This window comes from Chiroxiphia lanceolata, chromosome 5 (assembly GCF_009829145.1).
Source record: "Chiroxiphia lanceolata isolate bChiLan1 chromosome 5, bChiLan1.pri, whole genome shotgun sequence".
In the NCBI taxonomy this organism is placed as follows: Eukaryota; Metazoa; Chordata; class Aves; order Passeriformes; family Pipridae; genus Chiroxiphia; species Chiroxiphia lanceolata.
In genome coordinates this window covers 66,175,846-66,196,811 of record NC_045641.1, presented here as the reverse complement: position 1 = coordinate 66,196,811, position 20,966 = coordinate 66,175,846, and the positions used below count along the sequence as shown (strand labels likewise).

The window sequence follows — 20,966 nt, the reverse complement described above, 5'->3', positions numbered from 1 at the left end:
AATGTAAATAGTGTGGTACTTTTCAGATAAGGTGAGAAGTACTGGTTCAAACAATAGTCAGCTGATGTCCTCTTCTGGACCACTTAAGGCTCTATATGTATGACTAAAGGTAAGGTCTGGGAATGTAAAAGAATTCAGTGCAAATTAAACATTTAGTTAGGAAGGTAATAAGTGATGACACATCCAAGAGAACTGACTGTGAGGATGAAATGGTATTCTAGGGGAAAAATCATTAGAGGAAAAGATTTATTCAAAACAGTTATGATGGAGGATGATAAATGGTGAAAATGCTGAAGAGAATAAATAAAAAAGTAATTAAAACCAAGTGCTAGACAGAGAGGTATACACAGAGAGTAAAAGGACCGAGTTTTCTTAACCTTTAGTCTCTAAAATGATTCAGTTTTCGTATATGGAAGGTGATTACAACATACCAAGGTGTAGTACTCTAGGCAATCCTTCATGTCAATATTTTTAGTAGCAAACCCCACTATATGTCAAACTATTTCAGTTTTATGTATATTTCTATTGTTGCATAGTTAAAATTTGTCTATTATAAAATGAAGACTGAAATACTTTCTTGGCACTGTTTGCCATGCATTTTGTGACTCAGTAGTTCTGAATATTTGCTAGTTTAAAGGCAAAAGGTATCAAAGGAGGAGAATAAAATTCCAGACTGAGGATAGGGGTTTTTGGCCGCATTTCTGTCAGGAAACTGAGATAGCTAACTCCAGTGAATTGTGGTATCTGTATGTGGTGTTGGGCAGGATTCCTGCCTCTGTTCCAAGTATAAGAACCAATAGATGTCTCAGACTTCCTATTCCTGGGTTGTTTCATTTATTTTTTTGCCCCCCATAGTCACTATGAGTTAATAGATAGCTGCTGACTACAGTGGGCAGACAAGTTTAGGGAGCATGTCAGGAGCTGTAACAAGTGGTGAGAGTATGTTCTTGATCATGTAGAAACCCAAGAGTTAGAGGGGTGAAAAAAGGAGAAATTGTCTTCCTCTTGGAAGACTAATCATCTTGATCCTGGAATGATATAATGTACTATGACACTTTCTCTCTCAACCCGTCCCTTGCCTTAGAAATGAGTGCTCTAAACAGCTCTCTTCACTCGACAGAGGCTGCCAGGACTGGGGATTTTAATTTACACTGGTAATCAGGCAATCCCAAGATGCTCCAAAAACAGAGAGAGGGAAGATAGATAAAAGTCAGTAATTGCACCAAACAAAAAAAAAAAAAAAAGAAAAAAAAAAGGCACTGCAGAGCTGAAGCCAGAGGAAATAATAGTGATATTTCATATGTATTTCTGCATTTCATATGTATTCCTATAGGTATGTACTTCAGTGTCCCTTGTTGTGTAATGTTATCACCAGTCCATGACCATCTGAGTGCTGACTATGTCTGACTGTGGCTGCTATTGTGTGTGTTTTGTGAATTGTTTACCTACAGTTACAACAGCTTATGGTCTTAAAATCTAACCAATGCCTTTTCTCCACTCTACTGCTGCATTGTCAGTTCCCTTGAAGTAAGTAGCTACCTAGTGCTGAAGTCAAAAAACACCTACTTAATAAAAATCCTTCCAGCACTAAAATTCACAGACTGAAATGGCATCTCTAAGGCACACATTAACTTGCTTTAGTTGAAAATGCTTACTTTGAAAATGCCTTAATTTGAAAGCACTGTAATGAAAGACTGTTAATGATACACCAGAAATGAGCTAAGGCTGCTTTCAGAAGCACAGATGGCTAATTGGCTTCAGTTGGTAGGTTATGTCATTTTAATTAAATTTTATTAGGGAAGCATTTGAAAGCTCTAACTGATGGTTTAAGATAAATATGGTTCTTCATAAATGACCTATTGCTAACCTTTATTTATTTCTCTCTCTCCTCTCAGTGTTAATAGAGGCTGCTGTGACTGAGCTCTCCCTGGCCATCTCTCGTCTCATCCATGTTTACAGCAGCAGCTTTGATGCAAATTTCCAGCTTGCCAGCACACCCAAAAACCCTTCCTGTGCAGACATCAGCCTCGATTCCCAGCTCAGCTTCACTGTTTATGCTGCCCATAACATCCCAGAAGCCTGGGTGAACAGGTAGGAGGAGGTCCAGCAAGTGTTCACAAGAACACTCTTTCATCACATATTTTTCACAGATACCAGCTTAGCTCTGTTGCTTTGGTGATACTTTTATATTAATGTTAGAGACTGAGTGGGTGTAATTCTACTGTTTTTCTAGCATGAAGTGCATTTACTTAAGCTTGACTAGCTAGGAGACTTCCAGACCCCATAGGTAGATGGAGAATCAGGGAGGTGGCCTGGCTGATTGCCCTTGACCAGTGTGGAAGGATGGTAATGGAAACAACCTCAGAGCACTGCCTTGATGGGTGTGTTCAGAAATGCTTCCATGACTGACTTGCTCGGGGGAAGGAGGAATGGGTGTGTACTGCAGGCCGAGAGAGTTTGGGCTGGGACTTTGTGTGGTCTCTGCAGCACAAGTAACTGGAAGGGTTGAAGGCCAGCTAACCCAGTTAAACAGAGGGGTGATTTTGCTTCAACCCAACCTGAATGAGGCTTTCTCAGCAACATTTGCTCTTGGTGTATTCAGCATTACATGGCTAAGCATCTGCATTGACTATCCTCTTTATGGAAGGTGATTAAAATAAATGTAGTTTGCAGATCCAAGTATAGCTGGTATAGCAGCGTAACATAAAAAAGAAAGAGGGAGATAACTTTAATAAAAAGCTGATTGGAGCATTCTCTTCTGTATTGGTGAAATTTGGTAGAAGTAGTTGTCTCTTCTTTTAAATATCTGCTTTTCCTACTCCGAGCAAAACTGGTGTTTTCTTACCACTACAGTGTGCTCAAAGATGAAACGGTCACCACACTCTGGTAGCCTTATTTTTGAGTCAAATGTGATTCTCAAAGTTAATTTTCCCTTGCTTCCATTTTACCTTGCATTCCAAATGACAGTGGATTCATTTGTATTAGACTGTGAGCAAGAGCGTACTATACAGCATTAGATGTAATTAGCAGTTTTATAAAAATCTAAGAGACTTTGTGTTAGTTAAGATAATAAAAGCAGAACTGTAATCACTATCCTGATTTCAAATGGTTACACCATTCCCACTGCATTTTGTTGTACCAAAAAAATTTGAAATTACATATGGCCTAAAGGCACTGATGACTTCAGTGCTATGTTCAAGTATGTGAAAATGAGAATCTCTCTTCCTCCTTAATCTCCATTTCCAGTCTTTCCAATATTCATATTCCATAGCATGGATTTCTTAACATGGACTGCTACTCTTGACATTGCTTTCCTCAAGTACTTTCAGTAGCATTAATCACATGCATATCCCCATTCTTATTTCCACACCTGCATGAATTCCTGCTGACTATGTCATGGATCTAATTTTCCCTTTCCTGAAGGCCACATTTAATGATTTTGCTGCCTTTTTAAATATATATTTAATACTATATATTGCTGCATATATATAATATATAACATATTTTATATATAATATGTAACATATTTTATATATATTATATATATGTTAAAAGGCTAGAATTTTGACATCCCTCACTGTCTATCTCACATTGATTTTCCTATACATAAGTATAGAAATATATGTGATAAATGGCTTTTCCTTTAATTCTTTGAGATAATGGAGAATTGTCTCATATATTCCAGGATCATGTTCATGAGGTGTCAAATCCATCTCAATTTCACTTTCGTTGTTTGATTTTTTTGTCAATTTTTATATCTGTGTTCTCAATTTCAACATTATTATGCAACTTGTAATGTCTATACAGTAACTCAGGAATATGTCTGTATGAGGACAGGAATATGTCTTACTGTCCTCATTAAAAAGATTGGTACAGACATTACAAGCTGCAGAAGAATGTTGCAAAACTGGTAACCTTTATTTACTTATTTTCATTTCTTCTTGTTTCTTTTATCTGATTATTTTCCTATTTCATTTAAATTCCAAGCAGATGTACTTTATTTGCTGCCAGTGGCATAACACTGCTATCTTCATGTTTCACTGCATTTGTTTCTACAGCCAAAACCAGTCAGGTTCCTGTCTACATCTGGGTGATATGAAGTGATCTCTGAGACAAAACCATGGAGTCATGTCTTTGAATTCACAGAGAGGCTGCTTAGGCAAAACGCTCTGCAGAGACCTAAAATGGGTTGAAGTGCATGCACTCTGAGCAACCTGTCTGACTTCAGTCAGAATGAACATTGTATAAGCATTAATCTTTCCAGGATTAGATCCTTATGATTTATGAATCAGGAATATGTCTGTATATTATGTATTGGTGCTTCTGCTTAAACAGCAACACTTAATAATTTGATCGTATTAAAAATCTATCACTTCCTGAACTGTCCTCCAGCTGTTTGCAATGTTTGGACTCTAGGGGAAGCATTTTCCTAGTCTCACAAGGTATTTTTTCTCTCTCTGCATTGATGCCTCATAGGTACTACAGATTACAGATAATTTTCTTGGAATAAACAAAAACAAACAAACAAAAAAACAGAGAAAGAAACTGAAAAGCAAATCTACTACAGTAATTATAAAAAATATTATAATGTTCTGGAAGAGATCAGCCATCATTCTTATAAATATGAAAAATTCAGGCACCTTCAGTCTGCAACTGCTTCAGATTTCCTGTTCACATTTGACTGTTTCCATGCTCATTATTCTTGTACAGAATGAAATCTAAAGCTGAGACTGGCAGGAAGATCTGGAAGTTACAAGACTCATTAAGAACATTAGTTATTTATACTCTATGGGTTTATTTGACTAATATTTTAAAAGATCTCAGTAAGAAGAATATGAAACAACAGATAGCCCCAGTCCCAAATTCACTATGAAGCTGTTGGAGAACTCTCTGAAGAAAACCAACACAGAGGCCTTTAATGCTTCTGCTGTAAGGAATGTAGAGATTCCCCTGAGTAATAATCTTTTTTTACAGATTGGGAAAAGTAAGTATAAATAGAATCATACAATGGCCTGGGTTGGAAGGGATCTTAAAGATCATCTAGTTCAGGGATGCCTTCCACTAGATCAGGTTGCTCAGAGCCCCGTCCAACCTGACTTTGAACACTTCAAGGGATGGGGCATCCACAGCTTCTCTGGGCAACCTGTGTCAGGGCCTCACCACCCTCACAGGGAAGAATTTGTTCCCAATACCTAATCTGAACCTACTCTCAGTTTGAAGCCATTTCCACTTGTCCTGTCACTATATGCCCTTGTAAAATGTTCCTCTCCAGCTCTCTTGTAGATTCCCTTCAAGTACTAGGAGGTACTCTGATGTCTCCCCTGGAGCCTTCTCCAGGCTGAACAACCCCAACTCTTTCAGCCTGTCTTCAGTGGAGAGATTCTCCAGCCCTCTGAGCATCTTTCTGACCTCCTTTGGACCTGCTCTGGCAGTTCTGTGTCCTTCATATATTGGGGGTCCCAGAGCTTGTCACAGTTGTCCAGGTGGGAGATTTACTGTTGACTGTAGGATAAACAAGTAGCAACAGTTCAAAACTTATGTCCAAAATTCCTTCAATGCAATAATTAAAAAAAAAAAAAAGTTAGTCTTAATAACAAAAACATGAAAGAGAACCCAGATGTCTTAAGAATTTTTTTTGAACTCAGAAAAATTAAACAACCCAAAATAAACACCCCTTCATGCACACATTAATATGAGATTCATTATTTTAATTCTTTTTTTCATGTAAGGATGGATCTTCACAAGTTTCTGAATGGTTAACTCCAAATTTACTGTGCTGGACATGGTACATTAAATTAATCTTCTTTTTTTGTTGTTTGTTTCCTTTTTTTTCCCCCTTCATAGCTACAAAGTTTTCTCTTTTTCCTGTTCACTGACTTATGCTGGGAAGACAATATGCCAAGTGAAGATTTGCAAAAATACTCCGGTTAGAAGATCCTTCTTTTTCCTGGCTGACTGGAACGAGAAGTAAGTTTGGGTCTGTGTTTGATATAAGTTTGTCTGACAGATATTGCAAATGAAATATTCATTAAAAACAAACAAACAAAAAAAACCCCAAACACCCACATCTTTTTAATGAATCTTCTTCTGAGCAAATTAATTCACAGAAACTTAGGGAGATGGGAGTGAGAAAGAAGTGGGGTAGCCAGAGGAAGAGAAATAGGACTAAGACAAGTCTGGTCTGAGAGCAGCTTTTGTTCACTGGAGACATCGTGGAGGAATACTGGAACCAAAAGGAGATGCAACTAAAGGCTGTGTTTCTGCCCTCTTTTGAGGAATTCCACCTTTTGGATCCAATTCTAGTGTATATGCAATCCAGCCTGAAAACTCATTGTAATATTTCTGTAAAGGTTCTTTTTTACAAACCAGCAAGGCTGTTGTGGTTTGGGGTTTTGTTTGTTTCTTTGCTTGCTTGGTTTTGGGGGGTTGTGTGTTGTTTTTTATAAGAAGGATCTTCAGTTTTAAAATGAGGGCTTTCATTTGAGACTTGAAGTTTAGTGTGAAAACTACTAATTACCTCTCACCTGCCTGTCTGCTTTGAAGAAAATAATTCCCCTGAAAAACAAAGCACACCCTCAAACAACATTTGTTTAAGGCAATGGGATGACAAAAAGTATACTTGCAATAGATGAGAAAGAAGTATGCTTTTGTTGGTGATTTGGTAGTAATATGAAATTCTTTCAGCTTCCTGAGCATGACATGTTTATGTTTACAGTCTTTCAAATTTTTGGTATTTCGCATCAGTGTTTACTGTATTCTAAATCTGAAAGCAGCTTGATTACATTAGAATTGAGCAAAGGCTACAAGTAATCTGAAAGGTGTTTTTTTAAATTACAGTTGAATACAGAGTGTAATTCATAACTTCTCTTTGCCTCTATGTAAGACACACAGCAGTTGCAAGCTGGTCATATGGGAGAAGACCTTTTTATGTCAAATATGTTATACATCTGTCTTAATGGAGATTTTGCATAGCCTTCTTGTACTGCACTCCTAACAGACATAGGAACAGTAGTAGGTCTGCCCTATGATGAAGGAACAAAAGGGGTGCACTTCTGCTGAGCATCCAAATGGGTATTTTTAGGGCTTAACATCTGCTTTGGTGCCTCAGTTGAGTCCAGAATGTTTGAGTGTATAACAACCCTCAGTCTTTTGTATGATTGCAAAGCAACTGCTGTCCGTGTGTTTAAAAAATTGTATCATTCTTGTATGCATTGTAGGAATTTTCACCTTCTCCAGGTTTTGATCAAGTACTTTCTTACGATGCATGTGGGCAGATATAATTGAAGTGTAAGGGAAGGATTTTATTTCTTAAGAGCATATTTGGCTTCTAAAATGTGGGTGAAGCCTTTCTGGAATGCATCTTACAAAACCTTTTCTGAAACAAAATATAGCAAGATAGAGTAGAAATAAATTTTTAGCTGTAACTGAAACAGGAACTCTGCTCTTCTTCCATTTCATGAAAATGTAAAGCAGTCAGACTGAAGCTTCAAGCTTTCTGCTGAAACCTCTCCCTCTGCAAAATAATATTAAATATGTGCAATTCCATCCAAATGCTTCTTGGAAAAAGAAGCAGTTAAGTATGGACACCAAATTCTTTCATAGGTCACAGGTGCTTTAAGAAACAAGATCTCAGAAACAAGATCTAGAGGTGTATAGAATAGTATCAGTTCATAAGAGCACCTTTTTACCTTTTATTGTTGCTTAAGTTTCAAAAATAATTTTCAAAATCCAATTCTAATAGATTCAAAAGTACCCCCCCAAGTTTATATCTGTCTGGCAGGCTTTTCAACATTTCCCTCAGCCATTAAAGGCGTTCACATATTTCCACCTCAAACCTAATGGCCTACATTTGTTTAAGTGTCAAAATGTGAGGGAAGGTTTGTTGAGCCTAATGTCCTGAGGTCCAGAAGCACAGGCTGAGAATCCAGGGAGCCAGATATGCCCTATTTTTGTATGTTTTACCTTGTGTCCAGAACTGAGTTTTGTGAACAGATGCTATTTGAGTCAAAATGCAGATGTCAGATGAGTATTTTAAATCAGCTAACAGTGTTAAACTGAAGAGAGTAGGATTAGATTAGATGTCAGTAAGAAATTCTTTATTGTGAGGTGCTGAGGCCCTGGCACAGGTTGCCCAGAGAAGCTCTGGATGCCCCATCCCTGCAAGTGTTCAAGGCCAGGTTGGACAGGGCTCCAAGCAACCTGGTCTGGTGGAAGGTGTCCTGCCCATGGCCAATGGTCTTTAGGCTCCTTTCCAACCCAAACCATTCTTGATTCTATGCACAGTGAAGGAAATATTTATGTTGTTTTTAATTATTTTAAATATTAAATACTTGTCACAGTTCTATGAGACAATGTGATTCTTTGCTATTTGTGCTGCTAACCCTCTAAGAAAGATTAAAAAAGCAGCACTAAACTTGATAGAATAATCAGTATATTTAGAATATTTTGACATACACAGAGAGAAGAACAGTATAGGTTATCACTGAAGGTGCAGTGTGCCTAGTTGGTATAATTTAAAACATGCAGGAACAGCCTGTTTTTCTTTCCTAAAATAAATAGATGTATGCAAACACTAATTAATACTTTTTGCAAGATTCAAGATGAAATTGGTTTAAAAAGTAGAGTATTTTAATGAAGTAGATATTACTGAAGTTTTTTTTCCATGTCGTACAGTGATAGGAAGTCTGGGTCACTCAAAACTCTAACCAAGCTGTGTTCACTCTTTGTTATCTTTTTGGCTGTAATATCACCTTTTTTGAAACAGAAGGGAATATGTTTGCATAAAAAGTTACAGAGGAGACAATGTCTTATTGTAAAGTTTCTTGCTACTTTGATTCTAACCTGTATAGTATTTCCGTTGATAACAGCTGTCGAAAATGCATGTGGTAAAAGGTCATCAGGAAGAGCTTCTATTACATTAGGAAGTCAGATATTTTCAGTATAGCCAGAAATCAGGCCAAAAAAGAAAAACTAACTAACTCAAAATGAGTCTGATCTGAGATTAAGGACTGATTTGAACAGAGGAGAAAAAATAGGGAGAGTAGTGTTTGGGTGATAGGAATCTAGGCAGGGAGCTTCTACCAAAGGACAAGGCTTCCTTTATTTGCTGATTTTCATGTATTTAGTTTCTGTTTTCAAGTGCTTCAACCAGTTAGCACCTGAACCTTAAGTTGATAGGTTTTATGTATAAACATGAGCTTCTTTTAAAGTCTGTTACCATATTCAGTCCTTCCCAGAATGTTCTCGGGAATGACGGGAATCATTTGCTATGTACTGAGGTTGCCTTGTTCAGTGTTTCTTCTGTCTGTAATTTTTTAGGAGTATGCTTTGCTTTAGAACTTGTGTATGTCTTTGAAAAGCGTTATTGTCTCCATGGTGCAGAGTTTGAACAGACTAATACATTTAGCACGTAATGTGTAAAGTCCAGAAGTGCCCTCTTATTTTCTCACCAGCTTCATTTTTCACTGACTGAGACTCTTATATTATCTTCTTTCTTTTCTCTTAGCTGATTGCTCTTAATATATTTATTCCACCTTTTCCATCCTCCGTAATTTATGTTAAACCTGCAGGCATGAGGTATGGAATTAACGTTAAGCCCATCATTCATCACCTCAGATACGTTCTTGGCACTGGGTTTCCCTCTTCTCCATGTTTTATTTGGCTTGTCTGTTTTGTTTACACTCTCTCAGGGCACAGCCTGGGTTGCCCCAGAGCTCTTCTGTGTTGAGTGCTTTTATGATATTAGGCCCTTGGCTTTGAATTAAGCTGTATAACTTTATCTAATATCTGTGAATTACACCTTCTCAGCGAGCAGCTTCTTTGTTCTTCTCAACTACTGTTGAAATTGTTCACCCACAGGGTGTCTTATATCTGGCCAGTGTTCCATTTCCTCTTTCTTCTTCTTAGTCATCTGTTTGACTCAACCTCATAGAGTCAGAAAGGATGAGACAACTGGGTAAGTTAAGATATGTATTAATCAAAGTTCTAAAAGCAATACAGATATTCCCCTACCTTGTGTACCATATGTCACTGGAAGGGAAATGTTGGTCCTCCTTGGCTCATACTTTAACTCTTGGGATGTGTAACTTGCCATAGTTTCCAGGTTCTTTTCCTGCTGGAAGTAATGCTATATAACGTGTCCTGGGGAAACTCTGGCAATCATTTGCTTTCTTCAAATTGTGAGGGGTTTTTCACTGCCCCAGGTTCACTAGGAACGTTAACAATTGTCTGTATCATAAAATACGTGTCTTGATTTATTTTTTTTTGTCTCTTCACAGCATGGGTGATGCTTTAAAGTGCAACTCTTTGTCAGACATTTTTGTGTTACAAGGGCAGTGTTGTTGGCCTGCCAGTGAAAGAGGCAGAACAAACCATCTATTGCATGTGAAACAGTTGTTTCCCAGTAATTGTTTCTAACTATGAGTAAGGAAGAGGGCATGAGACAGGGAAAGCAAACTTGAAAGCTGTAAACAGGGACATGTGGGACAACAGTTAAGAATTGCTTCTCAATTCTGTTCCTGTTAATCAGGAGTGGGAAATGACTGCCTTGCTTTGTTATTCAAAGAGAGAGGTATGCAAATTTGCAGAATTTCCAAATGTTTAGGATTGATCATCTGAAATTTTGACACTAATGCTAATGTGGAGTACTTCAGAATTTCAACTGAAAAACCATCTTCCTTTCTTTCAGTGGCTCCTCAGTGCATTCAAGGAAACTTTCTCAAATTCAATAGAAATCTGACAGATTTGGAAGCAATCTCACAGATAGGAGCAAAATCTTATGCTAATTTTACCTTATGCTGTTACCATGTATCATTTCTGGTACCCATAAGTCCTATATTTTTCAGGCTACTATACTTTTAAAATACAGTTTCTGCTTCTGCTTGCTGTTTAAGTATGACTATACCTTTGACAAAACTCTGAGAGTTGCATTGCTCTGCCAGTGTATGTTATTTAAATTTATCTTCTAGTTTGTTTTTTTAATCTCCATTATGCAGATCTTCTGTTTTCTTAATGATTAAGTTGTGAATGTGGAATAATTCTTTTAGCCTCTAGCTCCTTATATTGATTTTGTTTATACAGAAACAGTGTAATTAATTTTCCTCTCCACTTGAGAGATTTAAGCTTGCACTGAATATACATGAAAAAAGCTAGAAATGCACTGTCCACCATATACAATCTTTTCAGAAAAAAGAAAATACAAACTTGCAAATGTCTGAGTAATTCCATGCATGATTTATCCATACAGCATGAAAGTATCTGATTATTAGAATTACTCTAAGTATGAATTTAAATCAATTTTTATAAACTGTATAAACAAATGGAATGACCAGCCAAGTTTGCTAATGGTCAATAAAAGGTGGAGATGAATATTGATAAAACTGATTTTTTTCACTAAAAAACGTGAATCACTCATTGCTGTTAAGACAAAATCTGTCTGTAAATTATGGTTGGGAAATATCACACCCCTAAAGCACACCTGAACAAGAGACTTATTATCATACTCTACTCAGAAGCAACATTTATTTTTTTAAGTGGTGTTTTTCCTCTAAAGACACAAGACAGCAAATAACTAACTATGGTTTACAATTCACCCCTAGGGTTTATTTATTCTGAAATAGCCTTTCATTAATAAGGTAATTTTTAAAGCAAAGTTTAACTAAGCTTTTCCTGCCTTTGTCAGCTCTGGTGGTTACCACTGAAGTGAATGTGTTTTATCTGCCTCTTCTCAAGTACTGGGACTCAAGTTAATGGGTGAAAATACTCCTCAATGTATTGAAGGGATCTGTCAGTTGCATTTTCCTTCAGAGTGTGACTCCTGTAATTTATATTTGATATATGTTAGGGCATCTAGGAAAATGTAGAAAGAACTCACTTGTGGTGCTCAATTTTTTTTAACTTTTATTTTTCTCTTTCCTGTTGTTTTTTTGTTTTTTTTTTTTTTTTTTTTAGAATCAACTTCCTCTACGAAATAAAGGCGCTTCCGAGGGAAACTATGCTGACAATAAAACTACTGGGAGTAAACAGTGCCTCTAAAAATACAGAAGTGCTTGCTGGACATGCTCCCCATGTATCCAAAAGAGTAAGTTCAGTCTTTTATGACAGCTTAAGACCATTCTTGAAAGTATTGCACTCAACTTGGGAGAAATATAAAAAGACAGAAAATACTCATTTCAGGACATTGCAGTAATAAGACAGAGACAGTCACAGTAAACTGCTTTCGATGTCCCAGTAAGAGGCCCATCCATAAGCTTTTCTTTCTTTGCCATACATTGTTTTTAAACTCGGCTTAGGTGACTGTTTAACACTTACAGTAAAGTTCTGTAGGCATGTTGAAAGGCCTTGCTGAACCCCTTCCTGTAGCTTTGCAAAATCCTTTTCAGCCCAGCCTCTTGTTCACAATGGTCGGTGGGTTTTTTTCTGTTCTCACACCCATTCATTCTGCTTAAATCGGGACAGTTAGTGATGACCACAATGAGTACCTTTCCCTCTCCACACCACTTTAGAAGCTTTCTCCTTTTTTTTTTAACCTCTTCTTTTTACACAGTACACAATGTGACAATACTTTAAAGGTACTTGTAGCTCTGAACTTCTCTTCAGTGATGTGTAGAAACTAACGTAAATTTTCTGCTGTGTTCTAAATATATTTTAGTAACACTGCGACATCTGAATTTAGATCAAGTCTAAAATCTACTAAAATTTTTATTTAGTAGCCCATAGCCCTGCATACCCTCTGAGCAGTAGATGGGTACGTCCAACACGTACAAGTTCCTTCATTAGCATCCATCTGTAAGCTGTAGCTCTTTCCTTATACTGAGACATCTTGATCTACTTCTCTATATCATGGCAATCACCACTTAAAGCAAAATAAAACAAATAAAATATCTGATTGCGCTTATGAATTTGCCACATTTGAAAGACCTTGTGTTTCACCGAACTTTGAACCTTGAGAGGCTTAGAAAATAGGTTGGACTGGGCTAGAGGCTTTTCCCATGTTTTTAGAGAAAATTCAGTTACTCTGCTCTTTTCTGACTTAGTGATTAGAGCACTTGGCTTGAAGGAGGGAAAGAAACATGAATCTCTGCTCCAAGGATTGCTTGGACAATTTATTCAATTGTTTTTCATAGTTAGCTTCTAGAGCACATCATTCATTCTTTGACTGCGTATGTCTTTTCAAACAAAACATGCAATATGTTTATTTTGAGTATTTCAACCATCCTGGTGTTTAGGGTGAAATAGAGAGGAAATATCTTGGCTGCAAATCTAAATTGAGATGAAGAGTAAGTTGTCCTTATCCCCGGCAAGCTGATATGTGCTCAGTACATTCATTCAAAAGCAGAGCATTAGGCATGATAATGGGGGGACATTTATTCCATTTACCTCCAAAGGTGCCTACGTTGGGATCCTCTTCTTGAGGACCTGTGTTGTTCTAGAGATTTTCTTATTTTTCAGCATTCAAGTCCAAAAGAAATGATTTTTGGAAGTTCTGAAAGCCCTCGGCAACATGTGATTTTTTTTTTTAATGTATGCCATCAAAGCAAGCATGTTGATTTTCCTTGAGGAGATCTCCAAATCACCTAGACAGTTTCAAAGATTTTACTGAAAAATGGCTCCATTCTTTCCTGGTACACACAATGAGCACAATGAAGGGGACAGAGGGCTACTTTGCTATGTAATTGTAGAGATCATTGCTGCAATGACCCCTCAAAGCAGAAATGAAGGGTGAGTTGTTGGGGAGGAATGATTTAGGAATAGCATGTTCAACACCCCCTAATCTGATAGCTGTGTCATTTGCAATTATAGTAATTACTAACACAAAGAAGCCTAAATGCTTTTTCGTCTTTTAGCCAACCACAGCTCCACAGAATTATTCTTTCACCATGATTTCAATTGACAGACTGATTGGTTTAAAAATAAGAGTTGCCCTGAGAGTCCCCTTGCTTCTGGAATGCAACTAAACTGCAAGACTTATTTCAGAAAAGTACTTCCAAACTTGAAAGTATGTACCAAGAAAAGATTTGTACCTGTAGTGTCATGCTAATATGTCAAGAACACTTTGTATTACTGCAAAGATTATTGTCTTGGGGTCTCTAAATAACAAACTCTGTAAATGTATATAAAGAGATTAAAGAAATCTGACCAGAAAATCTTTGACAAAACATTTCGAGCTTGGAAAATACCACTTTCTCAAAAGAGAACATTTCTCAGGGGTGAATGTGAGTTCTATGAAAGTCCTAATATTCTCATGTCCAGGATTTAATTTACTGGGGAAAGGACAGAAGTAAGCTCTTTGAAGAAGCCAGGAGCCCTGAGGTATTTACCTAGGTCATCAAATGTTCTTGTTCAAATCCTTGTCTCAGTTGGTCCTTCTCAGGTCATTCTTCTCAGGGTCAGGGAAGATAAGGACAGAGTGTGGCCCCTCTTTCTGTATTCAGATGCTTGTTTAAAAATAATAATAAAAAAAAAAAGCCAGGTTGTTTTGTTAAGTTTTGGAGAAGCACAGTAAATGTCAAACATTTTAAAAATACAGTTCCTCATTTGTGTCCATTATATCTTCTGATTAAAAACACAGGAATTCAATCAAACTCATTGTGGCTTATGTTGAAGAGAGAAGGGAAAAAGGACCAGTTTTGAGTTATTGCCAGATATTACTTAGGAATCTTGATCTGCTAGTGACTTAGGGCAAAAGAACACTTTATTTTAAAAGATTCTGAATTTACTCATCTCTGTAATTTTTATACCTGTTTTCTCTTCCAAAGTGATTATTGTCATTGTATGGTCACTTCTGTCCTTCATCTTTTAATTCTTTATGTTTAGTTTGAACTGAAGATTAAGAAAACATGAACATATTTTAACATATAAATGTATACAAATTCCATTCATCTCTTTCAAGAAGTGTGAAGGTTCTCATGCTGTTGGGCATGTCAAAGTCTCTTGCCAGATTAAAGGGCTGTAGTTATTTTCTGAGATTTTAGCACTCCAGTTCTCCTCTAAAAAAATATTAAGCAGAGCGTATGAGAAATGTATATACATTTATTAAGAAGCAAAATCTAGATCTTTATTTAAAGTATATTATTTTTATTTTTTATTACAATCTCTTCATACTTAGCCCATTTTGAAACCACACAATACCTAAAAATTTTCTCAAGCATTGGCCTATTTTAGGTTTGTTGTTGTTGATAAACACTTGTCAGTGAACAGATGATTAGTAAATTTCAAATTTGCCTAGTTTTAATTACTTCCTGAACTCTTAATTCTGTCAGTTTTCTTGCAGTGTGCAGATTCATCACATAACTGGCTGCTGGATATAAAGTCTTTACCAAACATGTGTTGGGATTAATGCTATCAATTTTGGATGTTTCTGTACAAATAGTTTCACTCTTTCCCAAAGTTACTTCCTGCAAATATTCTCCAATGGTTGCCTAAATGTACTTATTTACCTGAAAGTTATTGCTTGTAAACTTAAACTTTACATTTTTGGGGAAAAATTTAGGAAGTAATCAGGAATGTAACTGCAAATCTGGTTTAAAAGTCTGAAATAATCTGATAATTTTGTATTTGATCACCTACAAATTTAGGGAAGTTATTTATACTGGAAACTGTGGGGATGGAAGTTATGGCCCTTACAAAAGTCTGTAGGACACTTAGCATTACTTTGCAGTTGAAAATTATATCTCTATTTTGAATTTTCTAGGGCTCTGTAGTATTTGTAATTGTAATAAGTAGTTATTTCACAGTGTCATTCCAATGCAGAATTATGACTGCTTGGGTCATAAGCTATGGGGAGTTTTATATTTTAGGAGCTTTGGATTTAACCTCAGCTCTGAATTTCTGAGACTTCTGAAACTTCAGGTTTGGGGATAATTATGTTATTTTACACAGTACTTTGTCCTAATTTCCTGGTATATCCAACCTAAACAGTAACTCCAATGTTATATACATTTGGGAATGAACACGGTAATAATGAGTGGAGCTGACAACTTGTCCAGTAGGTGAGCCTCCATGTCTGCATTTCTCAAGTAGCTGACTTCAGTCAGATAGTAGCCCTAAATCATTGCCAATAGAGCCCTTGATGGTGCTTCTGTAACAAGAAGTCTTACTAGACACAAGAGGCAGTTCAAAAGTGTTTGCAAGGCTGTGTGTCGACTTTCCCTTCCTTCACACCAGAAACTGTGTTTGTCTCTTGGGCTGAATAGTTTAGTGATCCAGAGCTAATTAACAATCCATCATTTGGGGCAATTTTGGAGTTGCAATGTCCCCCATAGTGCCCACTGCTCTGACTCCACTGTCTCCAACACCACAATTTATTTTGAACTGGTATTTCCAAATCAAGGCAGAGCAGGCAGCAAAACTTTTCTCTTGCAGAGCGTGGTGAGGGAAGGCTGCCATGTGACTTCAGGATACAAGTTGACTTTGTCGAGTTAGGATACCTGGAGCTGCCTTTTAATAGTAGTGTCCTCTTCTGTGATAAGATGGGAAGTTTATTTTATCCCTGGTAATGGACAGGAACTGGGGATCTGTGTAATTAATTCCAGGGCTTTCCATCTGCCCTGGTTATGCAGGAGCATATAAAAAAGTAAATGGTAGTAGGTGCATTTGATTATTCACCTTCTGATGTGCTTGATGCTGAAGTTGTTGCATGAAGGCATTGTCTATGGCTGTGATCATTACACAGGCTTTAGATAGCTGTTATCACTGGCCTCACCTTACAGATGGGAAGACTTGATAGGCAGAATAGGAGTGACCTGCCTGTCATCAGCACAACCAGCTGGCAGAGAGAGGAATCTGTCCATTCAGTAAAGGTTATCATGCTCGTGATGATAGTTCCTTCCTTTTCAGAATGGATGCTGCACACTCTCCTGCTTCTTTTTCTAAAAATAGTGATGGAAGAATATTGACTGTGCAGTGTGTACAGTGCCCAAGAGACTGCTAGGGAAAGCTGTGCTTCAGAAACATACACCATAATTCCCAGCTGATGTGATCTTTTAAAAAATACCTCCTGTGTGTTTACAGTCTAGCTCTAGTCCAAAGAGTGACTTACTGATGGAAGATACGTAAGTTGCTCACTTATTTCTAACTGTATAAATTAGGCTGCTTTATATACAAGGCATTAATGTGTCTCATAAAATTCATTTTTTCTTAGGAGATGTTATTTCCACGCTGTGGAGGTAGCTTAACGTTTTTGGGTTTACTCACAGTCCTAAAATCTACTCTAATCTGTGAAATCTTCTCAGTCCAGCAAAGGCACATTGCTTTACTTGCTCTGTCTCCAGTTGAGGCCCTGAGAAGCCCATCTGATGATTCTTCCTTATCTTCCTGGATGATCTTTAGCCAAATTAGTACTGGGTGTAAATGAGTAGAAATAATGAGCTCAGGAAATGTCTCAAATAAACACATCTACAGTACCTCTGAGGTCTGTGCTACTTCTTGTTTTTGTCTACACAGGTTTCCTGTGAAAAAAAACCCCACTGTATGGATTCTTCTTTAAAGCCCCCCATAGTTTTAGAGCACAACATGAAAGTGATTAGCAGTAATGAGAGCTCAGAAGGATAATTTAGTCTTCATGTTCATTTGTTCTAAGCTACTCCTCTCCCTTCTAACAAAAGTGCCAATTAGTTCACATGATGTAAATCTCTGTCAACAAAGGAATGGTTGAAGAGATGCCACTCATTTATTAAAGGTCATCTGAGTACACATCACAGGAAAACAACTTTGAATCACTGTTGATCATTTCCACGTTCACATCAATTACCTAAATGAGAAAGACTTCATATAACACAACTGCTGCTTTCCCTCAAGTGCTCTCTTGTTCACATCACAGCTCTTTCTGCCTCCATTCTCCTGTAAATGTACCTACAACTGCAAAAGAAACTTCAGAAAATGGTTGTCTTTAATCCTCCTGAGCTGTGCTCTCACAATAAAATAAAATGTTTGCACCAACATGAACAGCTTGAGAGGTGAAAAAGAAAAATTAGTCCTGAATTATGTTTATACTGATTTTTGTTGACTATAACAATGACTTTGTGGGAGTTTCTTAGACCTTCCTCAGGCGACTTTAAGCAATTTATTTCAGTTTGCAATTCAAGAGGTACTTTCATACAACAACATTGCAAACTCATGCTAGAATCAAGTAGTTCATCTGGATTCTCTTGTAGCTCTAATGTCCTCCTCTCAGGTAAGAGCTGGACATTCAAACCTCACTTATCTGACTGGCTCTTTCTGCTGCAATGGGCAGAAAGATATCTAGTGCATCTCTCAGGTTTTTTGGCTGAGCAGTGTTTGAAAAGATATTAATAAAAATTATTTTTCAGTAAAAGTAGAGATGCTGAAGGTAATCAAATTTCTGACCTCACTAATCATTAAGATGTGGACAAATAGATCCAGCCTCATCTCGAATATTGTGGCAGTTTTGGTCACCAGAGTATCAGAAAGATATTAAACTCTTAGCGTCCAAAGGAGGGCTACAAAGGTGGTGAAGGGCCTTGAGGGGAAGCCATAGGAGGAGCTGCTGAGGGCACTTGTTCTGTTCAGCCTGGAGAAGAGGAGACTGAGGGGAGACCTCATTGCAGTTACAGCTTCCTCATGAGAGGAAGAGGAGGGGCAGGCACTGATCTCTTCTCTGTGGTGACCAGTGGCAGAACCCGAGGGAATGGCCTGAAGTTGTTTCAGGGGAGGTTTAGGTGGGACATTAGGAAAAGGTTCTTCCCCCAGAGCATGGTTGGGTACTGCACCAGGGTCCCCAGGGAAGTGGTCACAGCACCAAGCCTGACAGAGTTCAAGAAACGTTTGGACAACACTCTCAGGTACATGATGTGACTCTTGGGGATGGTCCTGTGCAGGGCTGGGAGTTGGACTCGATGATCCTTGTTTCTCCCTTCCAACTCAGCATACTCGGTGTCTCTGTGAAATGAAAGGTTAAATCCAGGGTACTATATCTTTCTTTATTCAGGTACTGCATTCTTAATTTGAGTCGATTGGTTATGCTTAGAATTTTCACCCAAACTTTCTGATTTTATTCAAGTTCTCTAGACTGAGTTGTGCTGACATACCAAATTGTGCTGGTTTTCTTATCTGCAGGCCACATGCATGCCTGTTTTGCTGATAAGACTTTCTTGTATGTGTAGTGCTCAGACTCGTACTTCAGACCATAATCTTTCATCTGTCCAAAAACCGTATGTGGTAAATGTGGTACAAACTATCCCACTCGAATTTCTTTCAGCTCTTTGGAGACTCTGATATCATACTCCCTCCTCCCTGCCATCTGAACATAAAATCAGCAAGGATCCTTCATGGTTGCAGTAGATTACCATGAGTTTCTTCTTTTTGTGGAACAAATGTATGCTGCCCTCCACTTTTTACACTGTGTTGACACTTCACAGTCTCTAACATATTTGTCCTCAAAATTAAATCTTGGGATAGAAATTACATAGATATAGTATTATCCTTATTTTGCATCTAGCTTAAAGGGCAATGCCTGTCACACAAGAAGTCAGTGGTAAAGTGCAGAGCTGGCTTAGAATATCTTGGGAATGTGATTTGTGTCATGCAATGTACAGACAGCAGTGAGACCACCAGGATGCAACTTCTCCTGATCGAGGCCAGATTTGTACTAGTCACATGAAGAGAAAAGGTTTGTTCTCCTCTTGCTTGTCTTTTAAGCTCTCCAGTTCCACGTTCTTTGATGTAATTTCAGTAAAACCTGTTGACCTGTTTCCCTCTGTGTTTCTCGCAGGCGGCTCGTTCACGGCACTGTGCTGCTCAGCATGAGGCTGTGCAGCACACCCACAGCAATGATCACCCCGGGCATCTGCAGCACCAGCACACCAACCTCGGTCACACTGCAGGTAAGAAAGCCAGAAAGCAAAGCAAAGGGTTGTTTTCTAACAAAGTGCAAGAAGGCAGCTTTTCAAGGCCACACAAAGAAAGTGTGTTAATCTTCAAGATGACAGTCTGTAGTTCTGTGCAGTGGCAAATATGTCTGATGCTTTCCATACCAAATAACCACCTCTGAGGGCTGGAGAAGGTTTTTGTGGGGTAATTTTTGTTGTTATCGTTTTGGTTCCAAAAGTACTTTTGACACAAATTAGTGAGTCGGTACCTGAATGTTTTGGTTCCCAAAATACTTCTGACACAAATAAAGGACTTGGTACCTGACTTACAGCTGCCTTGTCAAATCTGAGCTTTTGTTCTGATGCTATTGAATTGTATGCCATTGTGAGTGTAACACACAGCTTGCAATAAGACTGAGTAGCATAAAGGAAAGTGGCTACAAGCAGTTGTTAATAGGTATTAGTGTAGCTCTCCTTGATGACTACATGCTGAGCACAGAATCACAGAAGCACTGAAGTTGGAAAAAACCTCCAGGATCAAGTCCAGCCTTTGACTGATCACCACCTTTGTCAACCAAATCATGGCACTAAGTGCCATATCCAGCCACTTCTTGAAGACCTCTGGGATGATGAATCCACCGCCTCCAGGGACAGTCCATTCCAATGCCTGACAACACTTTCCATAAAGAAATTCCTCCTGATGTCCAACCTGAACCTCCCCAGGTGCAGCTTAAGGCTATGTCCTTGTCCTGTCGCTGGTTGCCTTGGACCAGAGGCTGACCCCAAGCTGGCTACAACCTCCTTTCAGGGAGTTGTAGAGAGTTATAAGTTCTCCCCTGAGCCTCCTCTTCTCCGGGCTAAACACCCCCAGCTCCCTCAGCCTCTCCTCATATGATTTAATTTCTAGACTCTTCACCAGCTCCATTGCCCTTCTCTGGACACACTCCAGCACCTCAATGTCTTTTTTGTGCTGAGGGGCCCAGAACTAAAAATTGGGTTTGAGGTGCAACCTCACCAGTGCCAAGTACAGGGGGACAATCATTGCCCTGGTCAAAGTACTCACTCATTCTGGGCAGAATGCTGTTCCCAGTATTGAAAATACATTAAGTCTGCATGATGGTTTTGCCACCTTTCCAGGTT

At 38.2% G+C, this 20,966-nt stretch overlaps 1 protein-coding gene across 1 annotated transcript in view; it reads left to right on the top strand.

Moving 5' to 3' along the window:
• Positions 1 to 20,966, top strand: part of PIK3C2G (phosphatidylinositol-4-phosphate 3-kinase catalytic subunit type 2 gamma) — a 197,099-nt gene that overhangs the window by 49,156 nt on the left and 126,977 nt on the right. The window contains 5 exon segments of the mRNA XM_032689057.1: positions 1,896 to 2,091; positions 5,845 to 5,967; positions 11,950 to 12,047; positions 12,050 to 12,083; positions 19,730 to 19,841. Coding sequence (XP_032544948.1) covers positions 1,896 to 2,091; positions 5,845 to 5,967; positions 11,950 to 12,047; positions 12,050 to 12,083; positions 19,730 to 19,841 — 563 coding nt within the window.